Source organism: Oncorhynchus kisutch, linkage group LG2 (genome assembly GCF_002021735.2).
Source record: "Oncorhynchus kisutch isolate 150728-3 linkage group LG2, Okis_V2, whole genome shotgun sequence".
NCBI lineage: Eukaryota > Metazoa > Chordata > Actinopteri > Salmoniformes > Salmonidae > Oncorhynchus > Oncorhynchus kisutch.
Window position 1 is genome coordinate 61547032 of NC_034175.2, and position 27969 is coordinate 61575000.

Sequence of the window (27969 nt, forward strand, 5' to 3'; positions counted from 1 at the left end):
ATGCACTGTATAAAGAGCCCATCTCTCCCTCTCTATCCTTGCCCCTCCCCCATCACTGGTCATTTTTGTGAGAACCCTGACAGCTGGACAGGTCTGACATGTTTATCTTTTAACAATGGAATTGCAGAGACTATCAATGGCCGTCAGTCACAATTGAAAAGTTTTAATTTCTTCACTTAGTCAAGATGTTTATTACTAATATTGATTTATTTAAAGCACGGGATGATGAGAGCGACAATAATTGCAAATAGGTGAGTTTTGTGGTGCAAGGCTGCCCTCTGTTGGTCTATAGAACTACATGTTCAGCCAGCACCAGCAGGTCAATGATCAAATACAATTTTATTGGTCAGGTAATATCTAACAATTTCACAACAACACACACAAATCTAAAGGAATGGAATTAAGAATATATACATTTTGGACGAGCATTGTTGGAGCAGCATAGACTAAGAGACAGTAGAATAGAATTCAATAGAATACAGTATATACATATGAGATGAGTAATGGAAAATATGTAAACATGAATAAAGTCACCAGTGTTCCCTTATTAAAGTGGCCAGTGATTTGAAGTCTATGTATATTAGGGTAGCAGCCTCTAAGCTGCTATTTAACAGTCTGACAGTCTGATGGCCTTGAGACAGAAGCTGTTTTTCAGTCTCTCAGTCCCAGCTTTGATGCACCTGTACTGACCTCGCCTTCTGGATGATAGCGGGGTGAACAGACCGTGGCTCGGGTGGATGTTGTCCTTGATGATCAGTAGCTCTTTAAATGTGAGTGCATTTTTTTTTAAAGATGGGAACATACAAACAAACTGACTAAGGGGAGTCTGGTAAAAGCTCAATGCAAATCTCTAGCCACAACAACCCCTTCAATATTGACAGATCTGAGAGAATTGTTAAGGTAAAAGCAGGCTGTGGAAGATGTTATATGGGTGGTGTCATCATATAATGCATTCAGTCCTTCACATCTGCTAAGACCATAAGGACTTGGTCTAATTAGATGAAGTGGTTAATGACAGACATGGAACAATGCTTATGTGGTTCCTAATTTAATGTAAAGCAAAGTAAAGTATAGCCAAGGCTACAGTGTCATGGATTAAGGTTGTCACAGCTGACTGCCTTTGACCCGTTCACTGTGTGTGTGTGTTCCTATGTTACTGCGCTCATAATTCTACATACTGTAGGAAAGACTACATTTCATCACTGAATTAATTGCTAATACATTAATTAATATATTCTACATTTGGGAGATGATGATAACTGCCTACACAGCGATGCCCCCTAGTGTATACCTATCATCGCCCCAATCTCCCCCAGAATCCCTTCACTGTCTGTCCACAACTGTACTACGCCCATGGAGAAGCAGCAACACCGTCTGTGGATCGGCTGGGGCTGGGCTGGGTGGAACAGTTCGTTTTGCAGCCTAGGTGTATAGCAGGCTTTATTTCACGTCCCATCGCAGGTGAAGGAATGTCGCCCCCGTGAAAAGGTGAGTTATGTGTGCATTGTAAATATATTGTAGCCAGTTCATCTGTGATTCATATCGTAATTCAGCCCTATTCGGTGGCTCAACAACTGGAGCTCGAAGCACGAGACCAGGATCAGAGTGAAGTTCAGTACCGCCGCGAATCGAGTAACGGTTCTTCGGCGTCGCATTACATTGACTTAGTTGATCATTCTCACTGCTATGATATGTTTTGATGTTTATCATATTTGTTGCTATACAACCGAATAACGTTTTAAATGAGACTACTCAGTTGGCATCTCGTTCATGATCCACTAGACAACAGATAGCCGCGGGAAGTATGGGTGCTGAGCGTCCTCAGAAAAATCTGAATAAAAAACGAAACAATAATAGGAATAGAATTGTATGTTGCAATGTTGTTTTTCACAAAAGTCGTGCACTGGGCCTTTACTAGTCCTGTATTAGCACAGGGGTTCACAAAGTTGGTCCTGGTGCACGTTTTGTTTTTTGGCATCGCACAACAGAGTTGATTCAAATAACCAACTCATCGTCAAGCTTTGATCATTTGAATCAGCTGTTTAGTGCCTTGGGAAGGGGACGGGGCTTGGGAACCCCTGTATTAGCAGACATATATATAGCCCTCTGTAGCGCAGCAGGCTATATAATCTTTGTTCCAGCTAAAGGTAGGCGTAACTACTTACAAAAAGCGTGTTTTATTATCACCAGATAGGTGCCGTGAAATGTGTTGTGATGAAGTTCAACAAAAGTGAATGGCACTATTATACTGAAAGATATTTGGTAATTTCGTCAAACTTGTGAGGCTCTCCATGCTTATTAGTTGGTGATTCAACATATTTGCTGTGATTTAACTCAATCAATTTTTAACAGTTTCCCACCCTAATCGTTTTAAATTCCCAGAGATAAACCAGACATATTTTGTTGGCCAAATATTCCCAGATTTTCGTAAAAAGGCCGCATATGGTCTCTGCATCACCACATTTTGAGTAAGCAAAAAAAATAGTTGGGGAGGTGCACAGCGGACAGCAGTCGTCCGGAGCACAATGAGCTTCACTCGGCCATTTCACACAATGGTGCTCGTTAAGTAAAGTTAAATTAAAGCTGAATCAATGTTTTGGAAGATCATATCATTATTAATTAGTATTCTACATAACATAACCAAATATAATAGCATAACGTTACTCTTACACTAAAAACACCACCTTTATTTATTAGGAGATTTAGCTGAATAGTCAAAAAGAATACCCCAAACAGCTTCCCATAGCTATTTTTTTCTCACTTTTATTTAACCAGGTAAGCTAGTGCAACTGTGATCTGGCCAAGATCAAGCATAGCAGTTCGACACATACAACACAGAGTTACACATGGAATGAACAAAACGTACAGTCAATAACAGTAGAAAAAAAGAAAACAAAGTCTATATACAGTGAGTGCAAATGAGGTCAAATAAGGGAGTTAAGACAATAAATAGGCCATGGTGGCGAAGTAATTACAATACGGCAATTAAACACTGGAATGGTAGATGTACAGAAAATGAATGTGCAAGTAGAGATACTGTGGTGCAAAAGGAGCAAAAATAAATAAATGGAGTATGGGGATGAGGTAGATAGATGGGCTGTATACAGATGGACTATGAACAGGTGCAGTGATCTGTGAGCTGCTCTGACAGCTGGTTCTTAAAGCTAGTGAGGGAGATGGGGAAACTCCAGCTTCAGTGATTTTTGCATGGCTACAGTGCGTTAGCCACCCGGTGTAATAGCCGTTTTATAGCCTTCTTAGGTCTTTAACCGGGGTCACTATATCTCAAAGGTCACCTCCTTTCTTTGAACTCGTAGATGGATCGATCAGATGCGATGTTCACTGGGCTAGATTCACTGTTAAGCACCATTCTAGTACGTTACCCCAGTGCACACCTGGAATTGCCTGCTATAGCGCCTTTGAATGCAGGATATGGTCAGCTGCCAAGCACTCTCCTATCAGTGGAACCACTACAGTGGTTCTCAACCAGGGGTACTAGGACCCCTGGGGGTACTTGGTCTATCTACTCGTGAGACCATAAACCTACTAGTAAAATGCACAAGATCAATATTCAGTTGGTGGTAGAGTAACCGAAAAATGTTGGGAATCGCTGGTTTACTACACCTATGTGCTGTTTTAGGAGGCAGGTGGCATACAGTTGAAGTTGGAAGTTTACATACACTTAGATTGGAGTCATTAAAACTCATTTTTCAACCACTCCACAAATTTCCTGTTAACAACCTATAGTTTTGGCAAGTCGGTTAGGACATTTACTTTGTGCATGACACAAGTCATTTTTCCAACAATTGTTTACAGACAGATTATTTCACTTATAATTCACCTTATCACAATTCCAGTGGGTCAGAAGTTTACATACACTAAGTTGACTGTGCCTTTAAGCAGCTCGGAAATTTCCAGAAAATTATGTCATGCTTTAGAAGCTTCTGAAAGGCTAATTGACATAATTTCAGTCAATTGGAGGTGTACCTGTGGATGTATTTCAAGGCCTACCTTCAAACTCAGTGCCCCTTTGCTTGACATCATGGGAAAAACAAAAGAAATCAGCCAAGACCTCAGAAAAAAAAGTGTAGACCTCCACAAGTCTGGTTCATCCTTGAGAGCAATTTCCAAACACCCAAAGGTACCACGTTCATTTGTACAAATAGTACACAAGTATAAACACCATGGGACCACGCAGCCGTCATACCGCTCAGGAAGGAGACGCGTTCTGTCTCCTAGAGATGAACGTACTTTGGTGCGAAAAGTGCAAATCAATCCCAGAACAACAGCAAAGGACTTTGTGAAGATGCTGGAGGAAACGGGTACAAAGTATCTATATCCACAGTAAAACGAGTTCAATATCAACATAACCTGAAAGGCCGCTCATTAATGAAAAAGCCAATGCTCCAAAACCGCCATAACAGAGCCAGACTACGGTTTGCAAATGACAAGGTTTGTCATGACCTGACAAGGATTACCTGACATGATGACTCCTTGCGGTCCCCAGTCCACCTGGCCGTGCTGCTGCACCAGTTTCAACTGACCTGAGCCCTAGGACCATGCCCCAGGACTACCTGACATGATGACTCCTTGCTGTCCCCAGTCCATCTGACTGTGCTGCTGCTCCAGTTTCAACTGTTCTGCCTTATTATTATACGACCATGCTGGTCATTTATGAACATTTGAACATCTTGGCCATGTTCTGTTATAATCTCCACCCGGCACAGCCAGAAGAGGACTGGCCACCCCACATAGCCTGGTTCCTCTCTAGGTTTCTTCCTAGGTTTTGGCCTTTCTATGGAGTTTTTCCTAGCCACCGTGCTTCTACACCTGCATTGCTTGCTGTTTGGGGTTTTAGGCTGGGTTTCTGTACAGCACTTTGAGATATCAGCTGATGTACGAAGGGCTATATAAATAAATTTGATTTGATTTGACAAAGATCATACTTTTTGGAGAAATGTCCTCTGGTCTGATTAAACAAAAAAATAGAACTGTTTGGCCATAATGACCATTGTTATGTTTGGAGGAAAAAGGGGGAGGCTTGCAAGCCGAAGAACACCATCCCAACCGTGAAGCACGGGGGTGGCAGCATCATGTTGTGGGGGTGCTTTGCTGCAGGAGGGACTGGTGCATGTCACAAAATATATGGCATCATTAGGGAGGAAAATTTTGTGGATATATTGAAGCAACATCTCAAGACATCAGTCAGGAAGTTAAAGCTTGATCGCAAATGGGTCTTCCAAAGCATACTTCCAAAGTTGTGGCAAAATGGCTAAAGGACAACAGGATCAAGGTATTGCAGTGGCCATCACATAGCCCTGACCTCAATCCCATAGAAAATTTGTGGGCAGAACTGAAAAAGCGTGTGCGAGCAAGGAGGCCTACAAACCTGACTCCGTTACACCAGGTCTGTCAGGAGGAATAGGCCAAAATATCTTGACCCTGTAGACAAGAACTTCCGGCGCAGACAGAGATGGCCGCCTCACTTTGCCTTCCTAGGAAACTATGCAGTATTTTGTTTTTTATGTGTTATTTCTAACATTGTTATCCCAGGTAATCATAGGTTTTATTACATACAGTCGGGAGGAACTATTGGATATAAGAGCAACGTCAACTCACCAACATTACGACCAGGAATAAGACTTTCCCGAAGCGAATCCTCTGTTTTGCCCACCACCCTGGACAATGGATCGGATCCAAGCCTGCGACCCAAAACAACGACGCCATAGAAGGGACAGACGGAACGGTCTTCTGGTCAGGCTCTGTAGACCGGCACATCGCGCACCGCTCCCGAGCATACTACTCGCCAATGTCCAGTCTCTTGACAACAAGGTAGACGAAATCCGTGCAAGGGTAGCTTTCCAGAGAGACATCAGAGACTAACATTCTTTGTTTCACGGAAACATGGCTCATTCGAGACACACTATCGGAGTCGGTACAGCCAGCTGGTTTCGTCATGCATCGCGCTGACAGAAACAAGCATCTTTCTGGTAAGAAGAAGGGCAGGGGTGTATGCCTTCTGATTAACGAGACGTGGTGTGATCATAACAACATACAGGAACTCAAGTCCTTCTGTTCACCTGACTTAGAATTCCTCACAATCAAATGCCGAACGCATTATCTACCTAGAGAATTCTCTTCAATTATATTCACAGCCGCATCCCCCCCCCCCCAGCAGCAAGCCGACACATTGATGGCCCTGAACAAACTTAATTTGACTCTATGTAACCTGGAATCCACACATCCTGAGGCTGCATTTATTGTAGCTGGGGATTTTAACAAGGCTAATCTGAAAACAAGGCTCCCTAAATTCTATCAGCATATCGATTGAGCAACCAATAGAACATTGTTATTCTAACTTCCGCGATGCATAGAAGGCCCTCCCCTGCCCTACTTTCGTAAAAGCTGACCACGACTAAAACAGGAAGCTCCCGCACTCAGGTCTGTTCAATGCTGGTCCGACCAATCGGATTCCACGCTTCAAGATTGCTTCGATCACGTGGACTGGGATATGTTCCGCATTGCGGCGAACAACATTGATGTATACTCCGATTCATTGAGCGTGTTTATTAGCAAGTGCATCAGCAATGTCGTACCCACAGCATCTATTAAAACATTCCCAAACCAGAAACCGTGGATGGATGGCAGCATTCGCGCAAAACTGAAAGCGAACCACTGCTTTTAAATCAGGGAAAGGTGACCGGAAACATGACCGAATACAAACAGTGTAGTTATTCCCCCCGCCAGGCAATCAAACAAGCTAAGCGTCAGTATAGAGACAAAGTTGAGTCGCAATTCAACGGCTCAGACACGAGATGTGACAGGGTCTACAGTCAATCACGGACTATAAAAGGAAAATAAGCCCCGTCGCGGACCAGGATGTCTTGCTCCCAGACAAACTAAACTACTTCTTTGCTCGCTTTGAGGACAATACTGACACGGCCCGCTACCAAAACCTGTGGTCTCTCCTTCACTGCAGACATGAGCAAAACATTTAAATGTGTCAACCCTCACAAGGCTGCAGGACCAGATGGCATGCCCAGCCGCGTCCTCAGGGCATGCACAGACCAGCTGGCTGGAGTGTTTACGGACATATTCAATCAATCCTTATCCCAGTCTACTGTTCCCACATACTTCAAGAGGGCCACCATTGTTCCTGTTCCCAAGAAAGCTAAGGTAACTGAGCTAAACGACTACCGCCCCGTAGCACTTACTTCCGTCATCATGAAGTGCTTTGAGAGACTAGTCAAGGACCATAACACCTCCACCCTACCTGAGACCCTCGAGACCCAATAGGTGCACAGATGACGCAATCACACTGCACACTGCCCTAACCCATCTGGACAAGAGGAATACCTATGTAAGAATGCTGTTCATCGACTACAGCTCAGCATTTAACACCATAGTACCCTCCAAACTCGTCATCAAGCTCGTGACCCTGGGTCTCGACCCCGCCCTGTGCAACTGGGTCCTGGACTTCCTGAAGGGCCGCACCCAAGTGGTGAAGGTAGGTAACAACATCTCCACCCCGCTAATTCTCAATACAAGGGTGCGCTCTCAGCCCTCTCCTGTACTCCCTGTTCACCCATGACTGTGTGGCCATGCACGCCTCCAACTCAATCATCAAGTTTGCAGACGACAGTGGTAGGCTTGATTACCAACAACGACTAGACGGCCCAGAGGGAGGAGATGAGGTCCCTCAGAGTGTGGTGTCAGGAAAATAACCTCACATAATGTCAACAAAACAAAGGAAATGATCGTGGACTTCAGGAAACAGCAGAGCACCCCCCATATCCACATCGACAGGACAGTAGTGGAGAGGGTAGAAAGTTAAGTTCCTCGGCGTACACATCACGGACAAACTGAAATGGTCCAAACACAGACAGTGTGGTGAAGAAGGCGCAGCAGCGCCTCTTCAACCTCAGGAGGCTGAAGAAATTCGGCTTGTCACCAAAAACTCAAACTTTTACAGATGCACAATCGAGAGCATCCTGTCTGGCTGAATCACTTGTATCGCCTGGTACGGCAACTGCTCCGCCCATAACAGTAAGGCTCTCCAGAGGGTAGTGAGGTCTGCACAACAAATCACCGGGGGCAAACTACCTTCCCTCCAGGACACCTACACCACCCGATGTCACAGGAAGGCCAAAAAGATCATCAAGGACAACAACCACCCGAGCCACTGCCTGTTCACCCCACTGTCAACCAGAAGGCGAGGTCAGTACAGGTGCATCAAAGCTGGGATTGAGAGACTGAAAAAACAGCTTCTATCTCCAGGCCATCAGATTGTTAAAACCTCTTGAGTGTAGGGGGCAGTCTTTTGATGTTTGGATGAAAAACGTACCCACATTAAACTGTCTATTTCTCAGGCCCAGAATCTAGAATATGCATACAATTGTCAGATTAGGATAGAAAACACTCTAGAATTTCCAAAACGGTCAAAATATTGTCTGTGAGTATAACAGAACTGATATTGCAGGCGAAAACCTGAGGAAAATCAAACCAGGAAGTGGCCTATATTTTGAAAGCTCTATGTTCCATAGCCTGCTTTGCTCCATTTAAAGGGATATCAACCAGATTCCCCATGGTCAACCAGCTTCCCTATGGTGTGGCTGGAAAGATCACATTGCGTCATTGTATGCCTGGGTGCCAGCAGCGTTTTGTATGTGCAACAGCTTGGAGCAGCCATTTTCTCTCTCCTATTGAAGAAGCTACATTACCGGTTGATATATTATCAATTATATATTGTAAAAACAACCTGAGGATTGAATATAAAAAACGTTTGAAATGTTTCTACGAACATTACGGATACGATTTGGAATTTTCGTATGCGATGTCGTGACCGCTCGAGCCTGTGGATTTCTGAACATAACGCGCCAAGCAAATGGAGGTATTTTGGATATGAAAATAATCTTGGAGCAAAAGGAACATTTATTGTGTAACTGGGAGTCTCGTGAGTGCAAACATCCAAAGATCAAGAGGTAAGCGATTTAATTTATTGCTTTTCTGACTTTCGTGACCAATCTACTTGTCTGCTAGTTGTTTGTAATATTTTGTCTACTGAGAGAGATGTTCTTACATCAACGCTTGTTATGCTTTCGCCGAAAAGCTGTATTGAAATCTGACACGCCAGGTGGATTAACAACAAGCTAAGCTGTGTTTTGCTGTATTGCACTTGTGATTTCATGAAAATTAAATATTTTTAGTAATTTAATTTGAATTTGCCACTCTGCAATTCAGAGGTGGTTGACGAAAATGATCCCGCTAACGGGATGGGTGCATCAAGAAGATATTAAACAGCCATCACTAACATTGAGTGGCTTCTGCCAACATACTGACTCAATTCCAGCCACTTTAATAATGGAAAAATTGATGTAATAAATGTATCACTAGCCACTTTAAATAATGTTTACATACCCTACATTACAGTATATACAAATTAGATGAGTACTCTATACCATCTACTGCATCTTGCCATCTTGGTGTAATGTATCACTAGCCACTTTAAACAATGCCACTTTTATATGTTTACATACCCTACATTACTCGTCTCATATGTATATACTGTACTCTACCTTCCACTGCATCTATGCCGTTCTATACCATCACTCATTCATATATTTTTTATGCACATATTCTTATTCATTCCTTTACACTTGTGTGTGTATAAGGTAGTTGTTGTGAAATTGTTAGGTTATATTACTCGTTGGATATTACTGCATTGTCAGAACGAGAAGCACAAGCATTTGCGCTACACTCGCATTAACATCTGCTAACCATGTGTATGTGACAAATAAAATTTGATTTGAAATTCACCCAAGTTATTGTGGGAAGCTTGTGGAAGTCTACATGATACGTTTGACCCAAGTTAAACAATTTAATGGCAATGCTACCAAATACTAATTGAGTGTATGTAAACTTCTGACTCACTGGGAATGTGATGATTGATTTATTTCAGCTTTTATTTCTTTCTCTCTACTATTATTCTGACATTTCACATTCTTAAAATGAAGTGGCGATCCTACCTGACCTAGGAATGTTTACTAGGATTACATGTCAGGAATTGTGAAAAACTGAGGTTAAATGTCTTCGTCTAAGGTGCATGTAATCTTCCGACTTCAACTGTATATCTGCGCAACAGAAATAGCCATTATAGTAGGCCCATACCAAGCCTGTTACCCTGTTTGTGCTCAGGCCTTCCTTCTCTCTCCTGCCGCCATATCCTGAATCATGATCACTGTACTTGGGCTACTCTTTCATTCACATGAATGGGTTTGGAACCAGGGAGGTTGGATTGCATACCAGAGAACTGTCAGCTCGCTTCTAGTTGGTTTTTTTTCCTCGAGTGTTTGACCATTGTCAACTCTCTTCTCTTGTGTGCGGTAGAACCCTGTGTGTGTATCTTTGTTTTAATGCTTTTTTTCTCCCACTAGCTGACCTTGGATGATGATATCTTATGTGAATGTTTGTTTGTACTTGAACACACATAACCCCCCCTTAAGAAATAACCCTTTTGTGCACTAACACTCACACTTGACTCACACTCACACCTTACTAGCTCTGACTTTGCTACTTTATTGAGGAAACGTACTATGGCTGAGATATGTGTTAGTCCCACCTTCAGAAAGTATTCATACCCATAGACTTATTCCACATTTTGTTGTTACAGCCTGAACTCAAAATGGATTACATTTAGCTCATTTTGGAGTGTCATAGCAAAGGGTGTAAATACTTACAGTACCAGTCAAATGTTGGGACACACCTACTCATTTCAGGATTTCTCTTTATTTTTATTAGTCTTATTTTCTTTACTTTATTTTAAATACATTTGCAAAAAAATCTAAACATGTTTTCACTTTAGTTATGGGGTATTATGTGTAGATGGGTGATAAAATACATCTATTTAATCCGTTTTGAATTCAGGCTGTAACACAACAAAATGTAGAATATGTCAAGGGATATGAGAACTTTCTGAATGCGCCTGCTATCTTAAAGGGATAATCCACCCCAAACCACAAATTATTCTGATTAACAGTTATAGAAAATGTTAAAATGTTTCGTTTTGTCATTATAACAAGGTTGGTACAAACATGTGAAAAATGTTGCAGCTCAGGTCTAATTATTATTTCATTGTTTTAAACCATGCAATGCCCTCCCCCTCTGGGCTGGCTGGCTGGCTAGCTACATAGAAAACAATGCCCTCCCCCTCTGGGCTGGCTGGCTGGCTAGCTACATAGAAAACAATGCCCTCCCCCTCTGGGCTGGCTGGCTGGCTAGCTACATAGAAAACAATGCCCTCCCCCTTTGGGCTGGCTGGCTGGCTAGCTACATAGAAAACAATGCCCTCCCCCTCTGGGCTGGCTGGCTGGCTAGCTACATAGAAAACAAAGCCCTCCCCCTCTGGGCTGGCTGGCTGGCTAGCTACATAGAAAACAATGCCCTCCCCCTCTGGGCTGGCTGGCTGGCTAGCTACATAGAAAACAATGCCCTCCCCCTCTGGGCTGGCTGGCTGGCTAGCTACATAGAAAACAATGCCCTCCCCCTCTGGGCTGGCTGGCTGGCTAGCTACATAGAAAACAAAGTTACACACAATAATACCAGTCAATATCAGTATGTGAAGTAGCTAGCTAGTTAGTTTGTTAAGGCAATTTTACAGCTGCATCAATTTGGGAGTCTTACTCACTGAGTTCAACTTGCAGTCCGTCTCTGCCCAGAGCGAGAGCAGGGGAAAGGAACGTTTCCACAGAGATATTTTTCAGGAGATGGTGAAACTCCATTAGAATCGAATTAACGCCCATTCTGTACGTTGCCCATAAATCATGCATTCTGGGACAAGGAGAGCTTTCCTTCAATGAATGAATGGGAGTCAATTGTACAACGTTGCAAATATTTTCCAAGATGGGAGATAATTAATATACTTAATGTTGTATAGCTTTGGAAACGTGACATTACGTACGTTCAAGGAAAATAAGTAGGCTTCTCAAGTCTTACTTTGAGATGGGATTATGTGACGATTAGTTTAGCATCCGCGTGATGCAGCATGACAATGTGACGGGTCGACAGTCAGGTCCGGTGTTTTTCCATTCATTGTCCAATGGGATTCCCCTGTCCTCCTCTGTTTCCCACAGACACAGGGCACATTTCAACATGGTACTTGAAGCAGAAACGGAGTGGAATCATTTGGTACACTATTTAGATTGAGCACATCTAAGCGAAATATATCATTTTAGAAAAAAAAGGAGGAAGGGAAGCACTGTACACAAGTCGATTTTGGTTGAAAGAAGGTGCTCTTTGGTAAAAGGGGTAAATTGGTTATCAAAAAGAAAGAAATCTACCTTTCTGATGCTTCTAGCCTTGAGTTGTATTTTTGATAACATATCTTTAGTATTTCACTTTTGAATGTGTATAGTATTGCTTACTTGGTGTTGTCCAATGAATTCTGTAACCACTCCCTCTTCAAATCAGGGTTCATTGGAAAAAGCTGTTCAAAAGAGGACATTGTATTATCATATCTTTGTTCTCCCGGACTGTCACTGCTGTTGAAGGATGAGGACCAAGGTGCAGCGTGATGAGCATACATTTTCTTTATTTTAAGCAAAATGACACCAAACAAAACAATAAACACTACCCCAAAAAAATACAAAAAAACGTGACGCTCACAAGAAAAGTGCTCTAAACAGAGACAACCTCCCACACACACAGGTGGGAAAAGGGTACCTAAGTATGGTTCCCAATCAGAGACAACGATAGACAGCTGTTCCTGATTGAGAACCATACCCGGCCAAACACAAAGAAATAGAAAACATAGAACACAAAACATAGAATGCCCACCCCAACTCACGCCCTGACCAAACCAAAACAGAGACATAAAAAGGATCTCTAAGGTCAGGGCGTGACACTGACGAAGGCCATGCAGCTGAAACGCGTCTGAGTTTTAAACTTTATTTCCATTGAACATGACATACAAATAAAGGCATTTTAATGAATTATATGAGGAGTGCCTTGGTCCTTTATTTTTGATAAAATATATACTTTGGCATGACAAAATAAGCAGATGGATGTGTTCTAGACAAGTATGCCCATTTTATCTATTGGCTGATCTGAAGTGCAGGTAATTGTTTTAAAAGCATTATGAAATGTGTGTTATCCTTTATCTCCAGTAACTATAATTATATAGCTATGACGCAATTTTCTGATTTTCACAGATGACCACTTAGAAGTTAAATCATGGGGAATTGTTTTATTTTACCCACTGACAGAACATAGACTTTCACTAAATTGACAGGAGTTTTATGATTTATATTTCTGGGCCTGGTTTATCCCTTTCAAATTAAATAAAACTTTATTAGTCACATGCGCCGAATACAACAGGTGTCGACCTTACAGTAAAATGCTTACTTACGAGCCCCTAACCAACAATGCAGTTTAAAAAAAAATACGGATAAGAATAATAAATAAAAGTAACAAGTAATTAAAGGGCAGCAGTAAAATAACAATAGTGAGACTATATACAGGGGGGAGGCAATGCAAATAGTCTGGGTAGCCATTTCATTATGTGTTCAGGAGTCTTATGGCTTGGGGGGTAGAAGCTGTTTAGAAGCCTCTTGGACCTAGACTTGACGCTCCGGTACCGTTTGCCGTTCGTTAGCAGAGAGAACAGTCTATGACTAGGGTGGCTGGAGTCTTTGACAATTTTTAGGGTCTTCCTCTGACACCGCATGGTATAGAGGTCCTGGATGGCAGGAAGCTTGGCCCCAGTGATGTACTGGGCCGTTCGCACTACCCTCTGTAGTGCCCTGCGGTCGGAGGCCGAGTAGTTGCCATACCAGGCAGTGATGCAACCTATCAGGATGCTCTCGATGGTGCAGATATAGAACCTTTTTGAGGATCTGAGGACCCATGCCAAATCTTTTCAGTCTCCTGAGGGGAATAGGTTTTGTCGTGCCCTCTTCACGACTGTCTTGGTGTGCTTGGACCATGACAGTTTGTTGGTGATGTCGACACCAAGGAACTTGAAGCTCTCAACCTGATCCACTTCAGCCCCGTCGATGAGAATGGGGGCCTGCTCGGTCCTCTTTTTCCTGTAGTCCACAATCATCTCCTTTGTATTGATCACGTTGAGGGAGAGGGTGTTGTCCTGGCACCACACAGCCAGGTCTCTGACCTCCTCCCTATAGGCTGTCTCGTCATTGTCGGGGATCAGGCCTACCACAATTGTGTCATTGGCAAACTTAATGATGGTGTTGGAGTCGTGCATGGTCGTCCAGTCATGAGTGAACATGGAGTACGGGAGGGGACTGAGCACGCACCCCTGAGTGGCCCCTGTGTTGAGGATCAGCATTGCGGATGTGTTGTTACCTACCATTACCACATGGGGGCGGCCCGTCAGGAAGTCCAGAATCCAGTTGCAGAGCGAGGTGTTTAGTCCCAGGGCCCTTAGCTTATTGATGAGCTTTGAGGGCACTATGGTGTTGAACACCAAGCTGTAGTCAATGAACAGCATTCTCACATAGGTGTTCCTTTTGTTCAGATGGGAAGGGCAGTGTTGAGTGCAATAGAGATTGCATCATCTGTTGGGGCGGTATGCAAATTCGAGTGGGTCAAGTGTTTCTGGGATAGTGATGTTGATGTGAGCCATGAACAGCCTTTCAAAGCACTTCATGGCTACAGACGTGAGTGCTACGGGTCGGTAGTCGTTTAGACAGGTTACCTTAAGTGTTCTTGGGCACAGGCACTATCGTGGTCTGCTTAAAACATGTTGGTATTACAGACTCGCACAGGGAGAGGTTGAAATGTCAGTGAAGACATTTGCCAGTTGGTCAGCGCATGCTCGCACTACACGTCCTGGTTATCCTTGTGAATGTTGACCTGTTTAAAGGTCTTACTCACATCAGCTGCGTTGAGCATGACCACACAGTCTTCCAGAACAGCTGGTTCTCTCATGCATGTTTTAGTGTTATTTCCCTCAAAGCGAGCATAGAAGTAGTTTAGCTCGTCTGGTACGCTCGTGTCACTGGGCGTCTCTCGGCTGTGCTTCCCTTTTGTAGTCTGTAATGGTTTGCAAGCCCTGCCACATCCAACGAGGGTCAGAGCCGGTGTAGTACGATTCGATCTTAGTCCTGTATTGAAGCTTTGCCTGTTTGATGATTCGTCTGAGGGCATAGCGGGATTTCTTATAAGCATCCAGGATAGAGTCCCGCTCCTTGAAAGGGGCAGCTCTAGCCTTTAGCTCAGTGTGGTTAAGTTGAATGCTCTGGATAAGATGACTAAAGTGTAATGATTTGAGTCATCATGCATTATGGGATCTTAACCAGATCAATGAATGGCTCAATACTTATTGGAGGAACACAAACACACCATTCGCATGTCACATGTTACCATTTACAGTCTCAGCTGCATAGCCTCTATCTAAGCTGTATATGTGTAAACACTCATGTTCAGCCCTGAGTGAATTTATTTGACTACTACTTTTAATGAACCCACACTGTCAGACATGTCTGGCTTTACCAGGCAGTGTTCACAACACAAGCTGCAGGGTCACCTCATAAATAATGTGAACTCTTACTGGTTCCCAATACCCCCCTGTGTGTGTGTGTGTGTGTGTGTGTGTGTGTGTGTGTGTGTGTGTGTGTGTGTGTGTGTGTGTGTGTGTGTGTGTGTGTGTGTGTGTGTGTGTGTGTGTGTGTGTGTGTGTGTGTACATGCGACGAGTGTGGGTGCGCTTCAGTATTGTGTTAATCAACAGCTGTTCTAGGATTATCTCTTGTCAATGGACAGATTGCTCTCTTTATAAAGCACTGCTGAGGTTCTCTGTCACCATTTTATTTAATTTCCAACAGACTTAAACAGACTTACTTGACACATTCTATCTACAGTATTTGTGTGTATGCATTCAGTTTGTGTGTTCCTGTATCAGGCTCATCTTTGCCTTTGTGTCTGTCTGTGTTATTTGTTGTTAATAACTGTGTGTCTTTATGTTTACGTTGTCTTTCATCACATACGTTGTTTGTCGCCCATGTGAATACAGTACGTATCTTTGTGTTTGTGGTGGTGACTAGGCATATGTGTGTTAAACTGCTAAACAAACAAAAATACCATAACACGTGCTAAATCCCTGGCATAGCATGGCATTTCGTCCACCATCAAGGCATTCTGAGGGAGAGGAGGGCGGCTAATAGGTTGGGTGAGGGAGGGCACAGTGTGGATGCCATGGGAACCAGGGATCCCTGCAGGATAGATTAATCTGTGCCACACAGGCTGCTGATAGGCTGCGTACAACTGAATGTGTTGGCCTTGCTGATCACACAACGCCCTTCCCCTCTACCCTGTTTATGGGCCAAATGACTCTACAGCTGGGTCAAATGAGTACAAAGAGACATACAGTATACACACACATGTTTTAGGCGACACACACACACACACACATACACATACACACACACACACAGCACATCATTATTGTAGGGAAAAGTTTATACTGAGTGGCCTAACTGACCTTTCATACTGTTTATGTCTCTCTCATGACTGTAATTCTTCCGTAGACTTCTCTTTAAGACAAAGTAATGCTTTTAATGTTATTAGTATGGAAGTATGCATCTCTGAGGATGATATAATAAGCATGCCTATACTCCTGGCTTGACTGGCTCCCTGACCTGAGTCTCGGTTCACATCCTAGATAAACAGCCTAATGAGTGTTTATGTAACGTTAGTTTCACTTACTGATCTCAAGACTGTCTCCCCATTCCACTAAACCACAACAGCATACAGAAATGTCATTATAGAAAATATATTTATCCATATATGGTGTATTTCACACGTATGTACTACCAATGTATGCCCTACATACATTTTAAGATGCGTTACTGAATTCTAAGGATGCATATAAAGACAGACAGCTGTCACACTCATTGTTATTCCAGTAGGCTGTATTCATGTTCAGTGTTTAACGCGTTGGTTTGTAACTGATAGTTTGTCTTGCCTATAGGCTGTGATTTTCCACATGACCCGGTTGGCTATACCTCTTTATGTTGACTCTTGGATGACTGGCTGACTTTTCTAAGGGAGATTGCTGCCCCACATACCACTGTGTGCACACACACGCGCACGCACACACACGCACACACACACACATGCACACACACACACACACACACACACACACACACACACACACACACACACACACACACACACACACACACACACACACACACACACACACACACACGTGAAGGCAACAGTGCTCCAGGGGTTAAAGCCTTGCATTTGGTGTGTGTGTGACAGAGAGAGAAAGGGGACTATGTGAGAGTGATGAATATGAGAAGGGAGTGCTTATGTACTCTTAAGCCTATGATTCACTCACAGTTCCAACATGCCTTCCTCTGCTTGCTCACGCGCTCTCTCTCTCTCTCGCGCGCTCTCGCTCCCTTGCTCTCTCTTACACACATCATTATTATTGCAATCCACAGGGAGCCTTATGCTTCTGTTGTTACCAAGGCAACAGTAGACACTTTAATTCTGGGTGCTCTTTCTCCCTCTCACTGGGGTTAGAATTTGATACTGGACTAATGTTAGCCCTAGAAGGTGTTTGTCGTTCCTACCCTTTTTGACTCGTTCATGTATTTTCCAAAGAATTCCTGTTATGCTTGTGTTTTTATTTAGAAACCCTCACGTTTCTTGGGTTACAGACACAATGCAGATGCTTTCAGCTGCAGTCATTGTATCATATATCTGGAGTCCTTACATTCCTCAGCTAGCCTCATGCTAAAAACATACAGGTAACACTAAATCCTTCAAAATGATTTATTGAGCTGGACAGTGGGCTTGGTATTGCACGCCATACAGTAGTCATCATAATATAATGATCACTGTTATACTAGATATTCACACATATACCATAACACTGGATTTGCATGCACATTTGCTTAGTGTGCTATTTGGGTGTTTGTGTCCCATTGGTCAGGCAGATCATTTATAAGTGTAGTTATATTTGCATAATGCTGAGATGAGGGAGTGGTGATTGGCAGGGGGTCATTGGGGCAACTGCATTGGGACAAATGGATCCAGTATCTAAATGAAGTCAGGCATGACGGGGTGTATCGACCCCTGTCTGGAGCATGGATCACACCAGAGTCAGGGATGATGGGGTGTAACGCCCCCTGTCTGGAGCATGGATCACACCAGAATCAGGCATGACGGGGTGTATCGACCCCTGTCTGGAGCATGGATCACACCAGAGTCAGGCATGGTGGGGTGTAACGACCCCTGTCTGGAGCATGGATCACACCAGAGTCAGGCATGACGGGGTGTAACGACCCCTGTCTGGAGCATGGATCACACCAGAGTCAGGCATGACGGGTGTATCGACCCCTGTCTGGAGCATGGATCACACCAGAGTCAGGCATGACGGGTGTATCGACCCCTGTCTGGAGCATGGATCACACCAGAGTCAGGCATGACGGGTGTATCGACCCCTGTCTGGAGCATGGATCACACCAGAATCAGGCATGACGGGGTGTATCGACCCCTGTCTGGAGCATGGATCACACCAGAGTCAGGCATGACGGGTGTATCGACCCCAGTCTGGAGCATGGATCACACCAGAGTCAGGCATGACGGGGTGTAATGACCCCTGTCTGGAGCATGGATCACACCAGAGTCAGGCATGACGGGGTGTAACGACCCCTGTCTGGAGCATGGATCACACCAGAGTCAGGCATGAGTTACAGTATGTGGCTAGCTGCTGCCTCCAGTTTTGGGGGGTGAGAATAAGGGGCAATGTATTTTTGTCTGGGTTGATATGTTTTTCATATGGGAAAATCAAGTCTGAAATTACAAACTTCAGAAGCCTTTTTAAACCTCATGTGAAAGTTATCCTGCAACAGGGTGATCAAATGAAGATCCTATATATGTATGTGTGTGCATGTGAGACAGTGTGTGTTTCATCACAGAGGATCAAGCTGTCTGGTCTATGATTTGAGGACCTGATGTACCTTCCTTGATGATGGGATTGGGCTTCAGATCATCACTGTGTCACCCTTTACCGTAATCCTCAGATCACCTACTGTAGCTTTTAGAATAATGAAATGGAGAATAATTCACTTAATGTTCTGTCTCCCTGGCAGTCTATCACTGTAACACAGTCGCCTCTAAGTCCCAACCGGTATGGGCTGGCACATAACTCTTTAGTTTGCCTTACTTGTTGCTTTACCTGCTGTGTACTCTGTGAATAGGCCTCTGGTAGCAAGCACAGAACTGAGCTGTATATTTAATTGATAACAGACCTGTCTGTCTCTCTTTCTGTCTACAAAAGGACATCTACAGGTTTCTCAACATAGATCCCTGATGTTTTCAGTCTGCTGCCAGTCTGTTTAGTTAGTTAACCCATCTCTTCCTGGATCAGACCACCCCGCTAATCACCCTGCTGCACGACACCCTGAGACCCCCCTCAGACACCTGGCCAATCGCTGGCTCTGAACAGAGTTGCCATGGACACTGAATCTATGCAGTCTGGCTACTCCAGCCACTCCAACAGATCCAACAGACATGGGTAAGACATGATTTCGCCATTCACACTCACTCGCACTCTTACACACACACACACACACGCACACACACACACACACACACACACACACACACACACACACACACACACACACACACACACACACACACACACACACACACACACACACACACACACACACACACACACACACACACACAATCTCCCCATCAGGGAGAGGCTTATGTCTCAATCTGCTGCAGAGCAACTGGATGCCTGTTGTCCCCACTGTATTTTGTTTGTTATTTAAGACTAGCTACATGTCGGTTGTTGGTAAACAAATAACAGGGATTGTTCTGCCATTGTAATCCTTGGGCAGGTCACCTAAGTCCAAACAGTGTAAAAATGTGTATGTGTAGTACACTGAACAGAAATATAAACGCAACATGTAAAGTGTAGGTCCCATGTTTCATGAGCTGAAATAATCCATCCACCTGTCAGGTGTGGCATATCAAGAAGCTGATTAAACAGCATGATCACTACACTGGTGCACCTTGTGCTGGGGACAATAAAAGGCCACTTTAAAATGTGCAGTTTTGTCACACAATGCCACAGACGTCTCAAGTTTAGTTTAGAGGGAGCATGCAATTGGCATGCTGACTGCAGGAATGTCCACCAGAGCTGTTGCCAGATAATTTAATGTTAATTTCTATCATCATTTTAGAGAATTTGGCAGTACGTCCAACCGGCCTCACAAACTCAGACCACGTGTAACCACACCAGCCCAGGACTTCCACATCCGGCTTCTTCACGTGTGGGGTGGGGAGTATTTCGGTCTCTAATAAAGCCCTTATGTGGGGGAAAACCCCAGTGGGTGGGCATGGCTGCCAAGTGGGTGGTCCTATGCCCACCCATGGCTGCACCCCTGCCCAGTCATGTGAAATCCATAGATTAGGGCCTAATTTATTTATTTAAATTGACAAATTTCCATATTTGAACTGTAACTTAGTAAAATCGTTGAAATTGTTGCATGTTGTGCAAAGCTGTCAAGGCAAAGGGTGGCTACTTTGAAGAATCAAAAAATATATATATATTTTGATTTGTTTAACACTTTTCTGGTTAGTATATGATTCCATATGTGTTATTTCATAGTTTTGATGTCTTCACTATTATTCTACAATGTATAACATAGTAAAAATAAAGAAAAACCCTTGAATGAGTAGGTGTGTCTTTTGACTGGTACTGTACATGCATGTATCCATACATATTCATTTTCGGGATGGAAAAAATGCTTTAAGTGTAAACTTAAATGACTAAAACCACATTTTAAAGTATGTAGAAAAGATAATGGAACTATATTAACTTTGAGAAGTAGCTAACAATCATGAAAATAAAAGCTAGACAGTCAGGGAGAATTTAAAAAATCCCCAAACTATGAATTTAGCATGATTTATTTTATTATGTTTGAGCAAAAGAGCATGGCATTATCTATGGCAAATTGCAAGAAACTAGCTTCAAACGAATGTTTTCTCTCAGCTCCATGCCATAATATTGTATGTAGAATCTCAGGAAATTAGCTTTAAAGCTGCAAACTTCTCTCTCAGCTGCATGGCAAAATGTGCAGGAAATTGACTTCTAAAATGTAGCCGTGCCGATGGCCAATCTTGCTCATTGCCACACCCCCTGCCACTCCCACCAACTAAGCCCCCTTTTGATCCCAAAAGAAACCCTGAAATGAAGGCGGGAGAGAGATGAGACGGTTGAAGCTAGTGGATTATTGCCGTCACATCCTTCAACCTATTTCTCTGATTCACTCTGACTTGTTCTGTAAATGAGAGAGGGAGTGTGAGAGACTATTAAAGGAATTTGGCTTTCTTCTCTTTCATCCCAACACTCATCCGCTTGTCAGTTTCCGTATTCTTAGTGTGTGTGTTCTCTGTAGGGAGCAGAGTCGGCGTGAGCATCGTAAGCTTAGCAGTAAGGACAGTTGCCGGTCGGAGAGGTCTGTCATCAACACCCCCGACGGGCCCACTCAGGCCTCCCCCACCCACAACAATGAGCCCCTGCTGAAAGACCCCATCTCCGTGACTGTAGACGAGGCTCCGAGTCTCCAGGTAAGCTTCAACACATCAGAGGTCACACAAACCATGGTTGAGAGATTCAGAAAGCCCTGCACAGCTACAGTATACTGTACAAAACAGAACCTGCTTACAGTAACCCTGCACACAAGCAATCACCAACCAATCTCATTCTGGGTGGCTGGGTAGCCTAGTGGTTAGAGTGATGGACTGAGCTGACAAGGTACAAATCTGTCATTCTGCCCCTGAACAGGCAGTTAACAGACTGTTCCTAGGCAGTCATTGAAAATAAGAATTTGTTCTTAACTGACTTGCCGAGTTAAATAAAGGTAAAATTAAAATTCTCTCATTGTCAAACAGAACCCTTACAGGGACCTAGCTGGCAGTGTGTCACATGATGCAGGACTGAGGCTTCGGGAAGTAGTGGAAGGCGATGGGAATGTCTTTGTCCTTTTGTCCCCTGTGATACACACACACATGCAGTACACATTTCAACCTCTAGCCATACCAGTGAGGTTCCAGTGAATGGCATTGCTCTTTTGTCTAGTATTCGAATGTGACACACGCACACAGATGTCAGAATGACCTTCAATCATATCAGTGAGGCTCCTTTGTGTGTCGGGTTAGTAGATTACTGTATGTGTCTGAGCAAAGCCTATTAGTCAGTCTGTGTTAGTGTGTGTTGTTGTGCTTTGTTATAGTGTGTAACAGGACTAACCAGGGCTCTGAATAATCTATATTCACCCTCTGCCAGAAGAGAGGCCTGCCAAGCAGGTATCAAACACCACCCACTCTCTCTCTCTCCCTTTCTCTCTCTCTCTCCCTTTCTCTCTCTCTCTCCCTTTCTCTCTCTCTCTCCCTTTCTCTCTCTCTCTCCCTTTCTCTCTGTCTCTTTCTCTCTGTCTCTCTCAAATTGTTCAGTGTGAATTTATATTTGTTTCTGACATCTGTTTTTTCATGGTTTTCGTTACATTTTTTACTGCCAGGGCTCAATTATGGAAATATTGCTGTAGAATATTAAGTTTCTGTTGAATACCTTCTTTGGTTGGTGATCGAAGTTCCAAGTCATCAGCATATAGCAGGTATTTTACCTCAGTGTCAAGTAGTCCTGGGGCTGGAGAATGGTCCATGTCTGCTAATTCATTGATATAAATGTTGAAAAGATTTGGACTCAAACTGCAGCCTTGTCTCACACCTTGACGTTATGAAAGGAATTCTGTTCTTTGGTTGTTGTTTTTTGTTGCACACTTGTTTTCTGTGTACATACATTTTATGAAGTCATACACCTTACCATCAAGCCCACCTTGGAGAATTTTGTAGAATAGCCCTTCGTGCCAAATAGAATCGAATGCTTTTTTAAAGTCAAAAAAGCAAGCAAGGATTTTGCCCTCTTTTTTTTGGAGGACGTGTTTATTAACTAGTATCTGTAAGTGTGTGTGTGTGTGTGTGTGTGTGGTCAGTAGTGCGATGGTCGGGGAGAAATAAGTACAAGTCTGTCTGTATGTCTGTGTCTCTGTCTGTCTGTGTCTCTGTCTGTCTGTGTCTCTGTCTGTCTGTCTGTCTGTGTCTCTCTGTCTGCGTCTGCGTCTGCATCTCTCTGTGTCTGTCTGTCTGTCTCTCTCTGTCTCTCTCTCTCTCTCTCTCTCTCTCTCTCTCTGTCTGTCTGTCTCTCTGTCTGTGTCTGCGTCTGCGTCTCTCTGTGTCTGTCTGTGTCTGTCTGTCTGTCTCTGTCTGTCTGTCTGTCTGTCTCTGTCTGTCTGTCTGTCTGTCTGTCTGTCTGTCTGTCTGTCTGTCTGTCTGTCTGTCTGTCTGTCTGTCTGTCTGTCTCTCCCTCTCGCTCTGTCTGTCTGTCTGTCTGTCTGTCTGTCTGTCTGTCTGTCTGTCTGTCTGTCTGTCTGTCTGTCTGTCTGTCTGTCTGTCTGTCTGTCTGTCTGTCTGTCTGTCTGTCTGTCTGTCTGTCTGTCTGTCTGTCTCTGCTGTATTCCTTCTCTTTGGAGTCTATTCATGGATGCCAAGCTTCCCAAAAAAATTGACTACAGAATTATTATTTTGTCCCTGTGTTTCATAATTTTCTTTCAATTTGCAAGAGGCTGAATGTATCTCACTGGAGAAAGTATTCAAGTGAGTGAAACAGCACCCTTCTCTACCCTCTGTATGTATAGGCCTGATGCTGTCTGGTCCTAAAGAGTATGACATTGTTGCCGCCCATAGCATTGAATGCAAGGGAAGCCAGTGAGCATGTTGGCTCCCTTGATAAAGCAAAGTATAAAATAATACACAATCAGCGTCGAGCAAAACTGAGTGAGCTCAACTGTGAATTGTCCTGGGAAGCCAGTTTGGATTTGGCGTCACTCCTATCAAATCACATTAAGAACGTACGTCATTGATAGAGACAATTAGAATTTTTGTGTTGTCCTCCAGTGGCTACCTAGCAAAAATTGTCCCTTTCCTTAATGGATGGAGATAGGGATTTGGACATGGACTTAATGCTTCGCACTGGCCATCGATTGTAACGGTGATTCTGATCCAACCATAAATTCATACATTGTGCCTCTGGCCTGAGAGGATGTAAGTTCAATATGTAGCTAGATGTAGAAGGCTAATGTTAACTAGCTGGCTCATCGTTGCTCATGAGAGGAAGTTAGGCTAGTTAGCAAGCATTTTAGCCAGATAGCCTAGGACAACAATAACTAAAAGGATGTACTGTATCAGAGTGATAAACCGTTTCATCAACAGGAAAGAGGAAGATGGCATTGGCGTTTCTCTACAAGTAGGATGAGTCAACATGGTTTTTCTATTTACACACACATCTGTATCATAGACAGCCACATCATATTTAGCTTACAGAGATTGGACTAAATCAATTTGGGTATATTTTAGCTGTCACTGTATTAGACTAAGCATAGGTGATTTGATGATGAAATGTTGATGATGAAATGGTGCTGGAATAGTGGAGGCAGCTCCTGTTTCCTTTGTGACTTGCTGTAACTCTCTGTGATTCTTAATCAATAGTTGTTTTGTGGTCCGAAAATGTTGGAAACATTAAAGTACATTCAGAAGGTATTCAGACCACTTGGGGTATTGTGTGTAGATTGATGAGGGGGAAAAACTATTGAATCCATTTTAGAATAAGGCTGTAACGTAACAGAATGTGGAAAAAGGGGTCTGAATACTTTCCGAATGCACTGTAACTTGCTTATAGTACGCGCAATATGTTTTGTGGACTTCATCGGACAGAGGTGGCTCTACAGGTTTTGTGATTAAACAAAGGTGTGATTGAATTTATGTTGCCACTGTGTCTTCCTATTGTCTCTGCCTTTAGGCCTATATATCACAGTCACAAGGCATATGAACTAACAGATTATAGAGCAAACAACACAATTATCACAACACACAGGTTTTAATATGGCATTTATTTTCTGGTTTGGCCAGTGATTTTTGGGGTGGGTTCTCTATCTGTCTGTCTCACTTTCCCTCTCTGTCCTTCTCTGTCCCCTCTTCTCTCCCTCTCTTTGTCATTCTGTTTGTATGCCAGGGTGAACTCTTAGTGTTTGGTTAATCTGTCAGTGTAAATGGAGAGGGTTTAGCCTGTATTTGTTCTAGCATTACTACAGAGAGACTATAGTTGTATTTACCATGCTTTAAGGGGATGTTGGATTATATATAGCAGAGTGCCCCAACTGACTGCCCTGGGGACCAATTTGGCATGCATGTGTTTTTATTTGGCCCCAGACCAATATTTAAAATTATATATATTAGTTTTTTTATGTGTCATTGTTGGACAAAAACGAAATGAGCTCCAGGTGAATTTAGTTGTGACATCTGTTCCCAAGTATTCCCATACATAATAGAGAGATTTGATCGTTTACAATGTAAGCAATTATTGTGTTTAAGTCAAATATTAGATCTGTTTGGGCTTCTTGCGGTCAATTTGCAGTCTATAAATGATTTGTAATTATGTTCTGGCCCCCCGACCATCTACTCAAGAAAACAATCAGCCCGCAGCTGAATCCAGTTGATGATCCCTGATCTTTAACATTGAGGAGAGTAAGAGCACATTAAGATGTAACAATGGGAGAGGACAGTTATGTGATGATCCAATAGATGAATGGAGATGTGATAGGCTGATTAAGATGATATTAAAAGAGCTGATCCTCCTGTGACATCCCTCTCTCAAATAGGGGTCATTGGGTTAATGTTTCTCTCCACTCTGTCTCTCTCTCTCTCTATTGCTCTCTCTTTTTCTAACCTTCTGTGTTTTTCTCTCACCCCCCTCTTTTTCTCCCCCTCTCTTTTTCTCCCCCTCTCTCCTCTCCTGTTTGGCATAAATGAATTAAAGGAAGGGGATGAGGGTGTGGAGGCTAGATCAGTGAACCTTGACACACAGTTTCCTAGACACACACACTGGTTTACCACACAACCTGCAGGGTAGTGTCCCCCTGCCAAAAAAGTGTGTCCCCTGTGTCACAATGGGATTCACTAACCTATTAGCATACATTGCTATATCAATGGTGTCATGACCTAATGTGAAATTTGAGATCATGACAGCCAAAATGAAGTTATCTCAATTCCCGGTATGTATACAAAGCTGTTTAAACATGTTTTAGCATGTCAATCTTGGTGGGTCAAACTCAAAAAAAATTATCCATGCCAGCAATGCCACTACACAACAGTATACAATACATTAATTGCATTATAACGGTGACAAGCGGTGCCCACAAACTGTTAGGGCCTTCATAAAGATGTCCCAACAACAGAGCATTATTTTCAGCACCATGGAGTGTGACGACCCTCCCAGTCTGTCTGTAGTATTCTTTTACTTTGCTCTTGTTTTCCTGGTTGGTGGGCAGAGCCGGGAGGGTCGTCAGCAAAATTGGACACACCTGGGCCTGTCCCGGGATAAATACACCTCTTCCCCATTCATTGAGGAGACTCTCTCCATGCAGATTTTGGTTGTTGCATTTTTTGTGTCAGTTTTGTTTGTTTGCACCTTTCAACACCCCTCATTATCACATCTGTGCACGCAACCACTCACTTAAACTACTGATTACATACACCATTGTTTATTCTATATAGGTCAGTTCAGTTATTATATATTTTTTTGTTATTCCTTATCTCCATGTTCTCTCTCTCTTTGTTACGAGCTTCGAGCCGGTTCGTGACAGGAGTGAATCCTTACCACCGCTACACCTGGCTATCAGTCGAGCCTTGTCTGGCAGCGAAACAGTTCATTCAGTCTCATTTACTGCCTTTAAAAAAAAACATAGCTGATATGGATGACTTGCTTAAACAAATGTGGTTTCTAATGACAATTGAGATGTACAAAATATGGCATAATAGGACGACAAGCGGATAAGAGGCAATCCGTAATTTTGATTAAAACATTAATGAGCGAGCTAGGACAGACGTAGTCAATGTAACTATTTGTTCAGCACTTTTGAAATGTACAGCGACAGAATTCAGAACATGAGCAGTTCCAACATTATTCTCCCTGTATACAAAGTCAGAACCTTAGGATAAATAAAGGGGGCATATAATCAGACAATGAAAGCTCTTACAATATTCAATGATGACATTTCTCTTAAACAGGTTAGACTACATGTGCACTGCCAAGTCAGAACAGTAGGTGAAATTAAGAGGGGAAAATTGACCAAATTAGTATGCTGATGCAAATGGGCTACTAACAGCTTACTACACAACATGCACTTAGTATTACTTTCTTAGATACACTATACATACCTCCCTGGCATATTACATCATTCATGCAGCAGCATACAATACATTTTTGGACTCGCCTTGTTGTGCTGTGCTCACTTGAACAGGAAGGTGGTGCGGCAGTTCTTCTTGTGTGTGAACTTTGTCATCAAAATCTGGCATTCTCTGGATTTATGATGCTTTCAGGGCAACTGGGAACTCTGGGGAAAAAAAACCAAGGTCGAATCATAACGTCAGTGATCTTCAGGTCGGAGCTCTAGAAAAAGGTCCAAGTTCCTAACTTGGAATTCCAAGTTGGATGTTCATTCAAAACATATTTTCAGAGTTCACAGTTGTCTCAGTGAACTCACTGAAGTCTGAGATTTCCCAGTTCCGAGTTTCCAGTTATTTTGAACTCGGCAGAAGTCATGCTGGATTGACAGCATGGCCAATGTATTCAAACTTTTCTGGCCCATGGAGTTGCATGTGAATTTTTATCCTTTTAAGCTTGGAAAAGAGACCCTTAAACCCAGATTTGGCGCACACACCCGCTCCACTGAATAGCAGGCTAGTGATTGCTTTGCAACGCTTGCAGTTAGCCACTGATTCCTTCCAAACCACTCATTGTTGAAATTGCGATTTCCAACATGTTGTGTAATGTTTATGTCCTATGAGCACTGATACAGTTGAT

The 27969-nt window shown here is 43.1% G+C and overlaps 1 protein-coding gene across 1 annotated transcript in view; it reads left to right on the forward strand.

Moving 5' to 3' along the window:
• Window positions 1–1323: 1323 nt before the first annotated feature.
• The window catches only part of LOC109869571 (vang-like protein 1), a 49840-nt gene continuing 23194 nt past the window's right edge, over window positions 1324–27969 (forward strand). Inside the window, exons 1-3 of the mRNA XM_031799450.1 lie at window positions 1324–1488; window positions 19312–19548; window positions 21449–21620. Of these exons, the coding sequence (XP_031655310.1) occupies window positions 19487–19548; window positions 21449–21620 (234 nt within the window). The 5' untranslated portion in view covers window positions 1324–1488; window positions 19312–19486. The remainder of the gene's footprint in view (window positions 1489–19311; window positions 19549–21448; window positions 21621–27969) is intronic.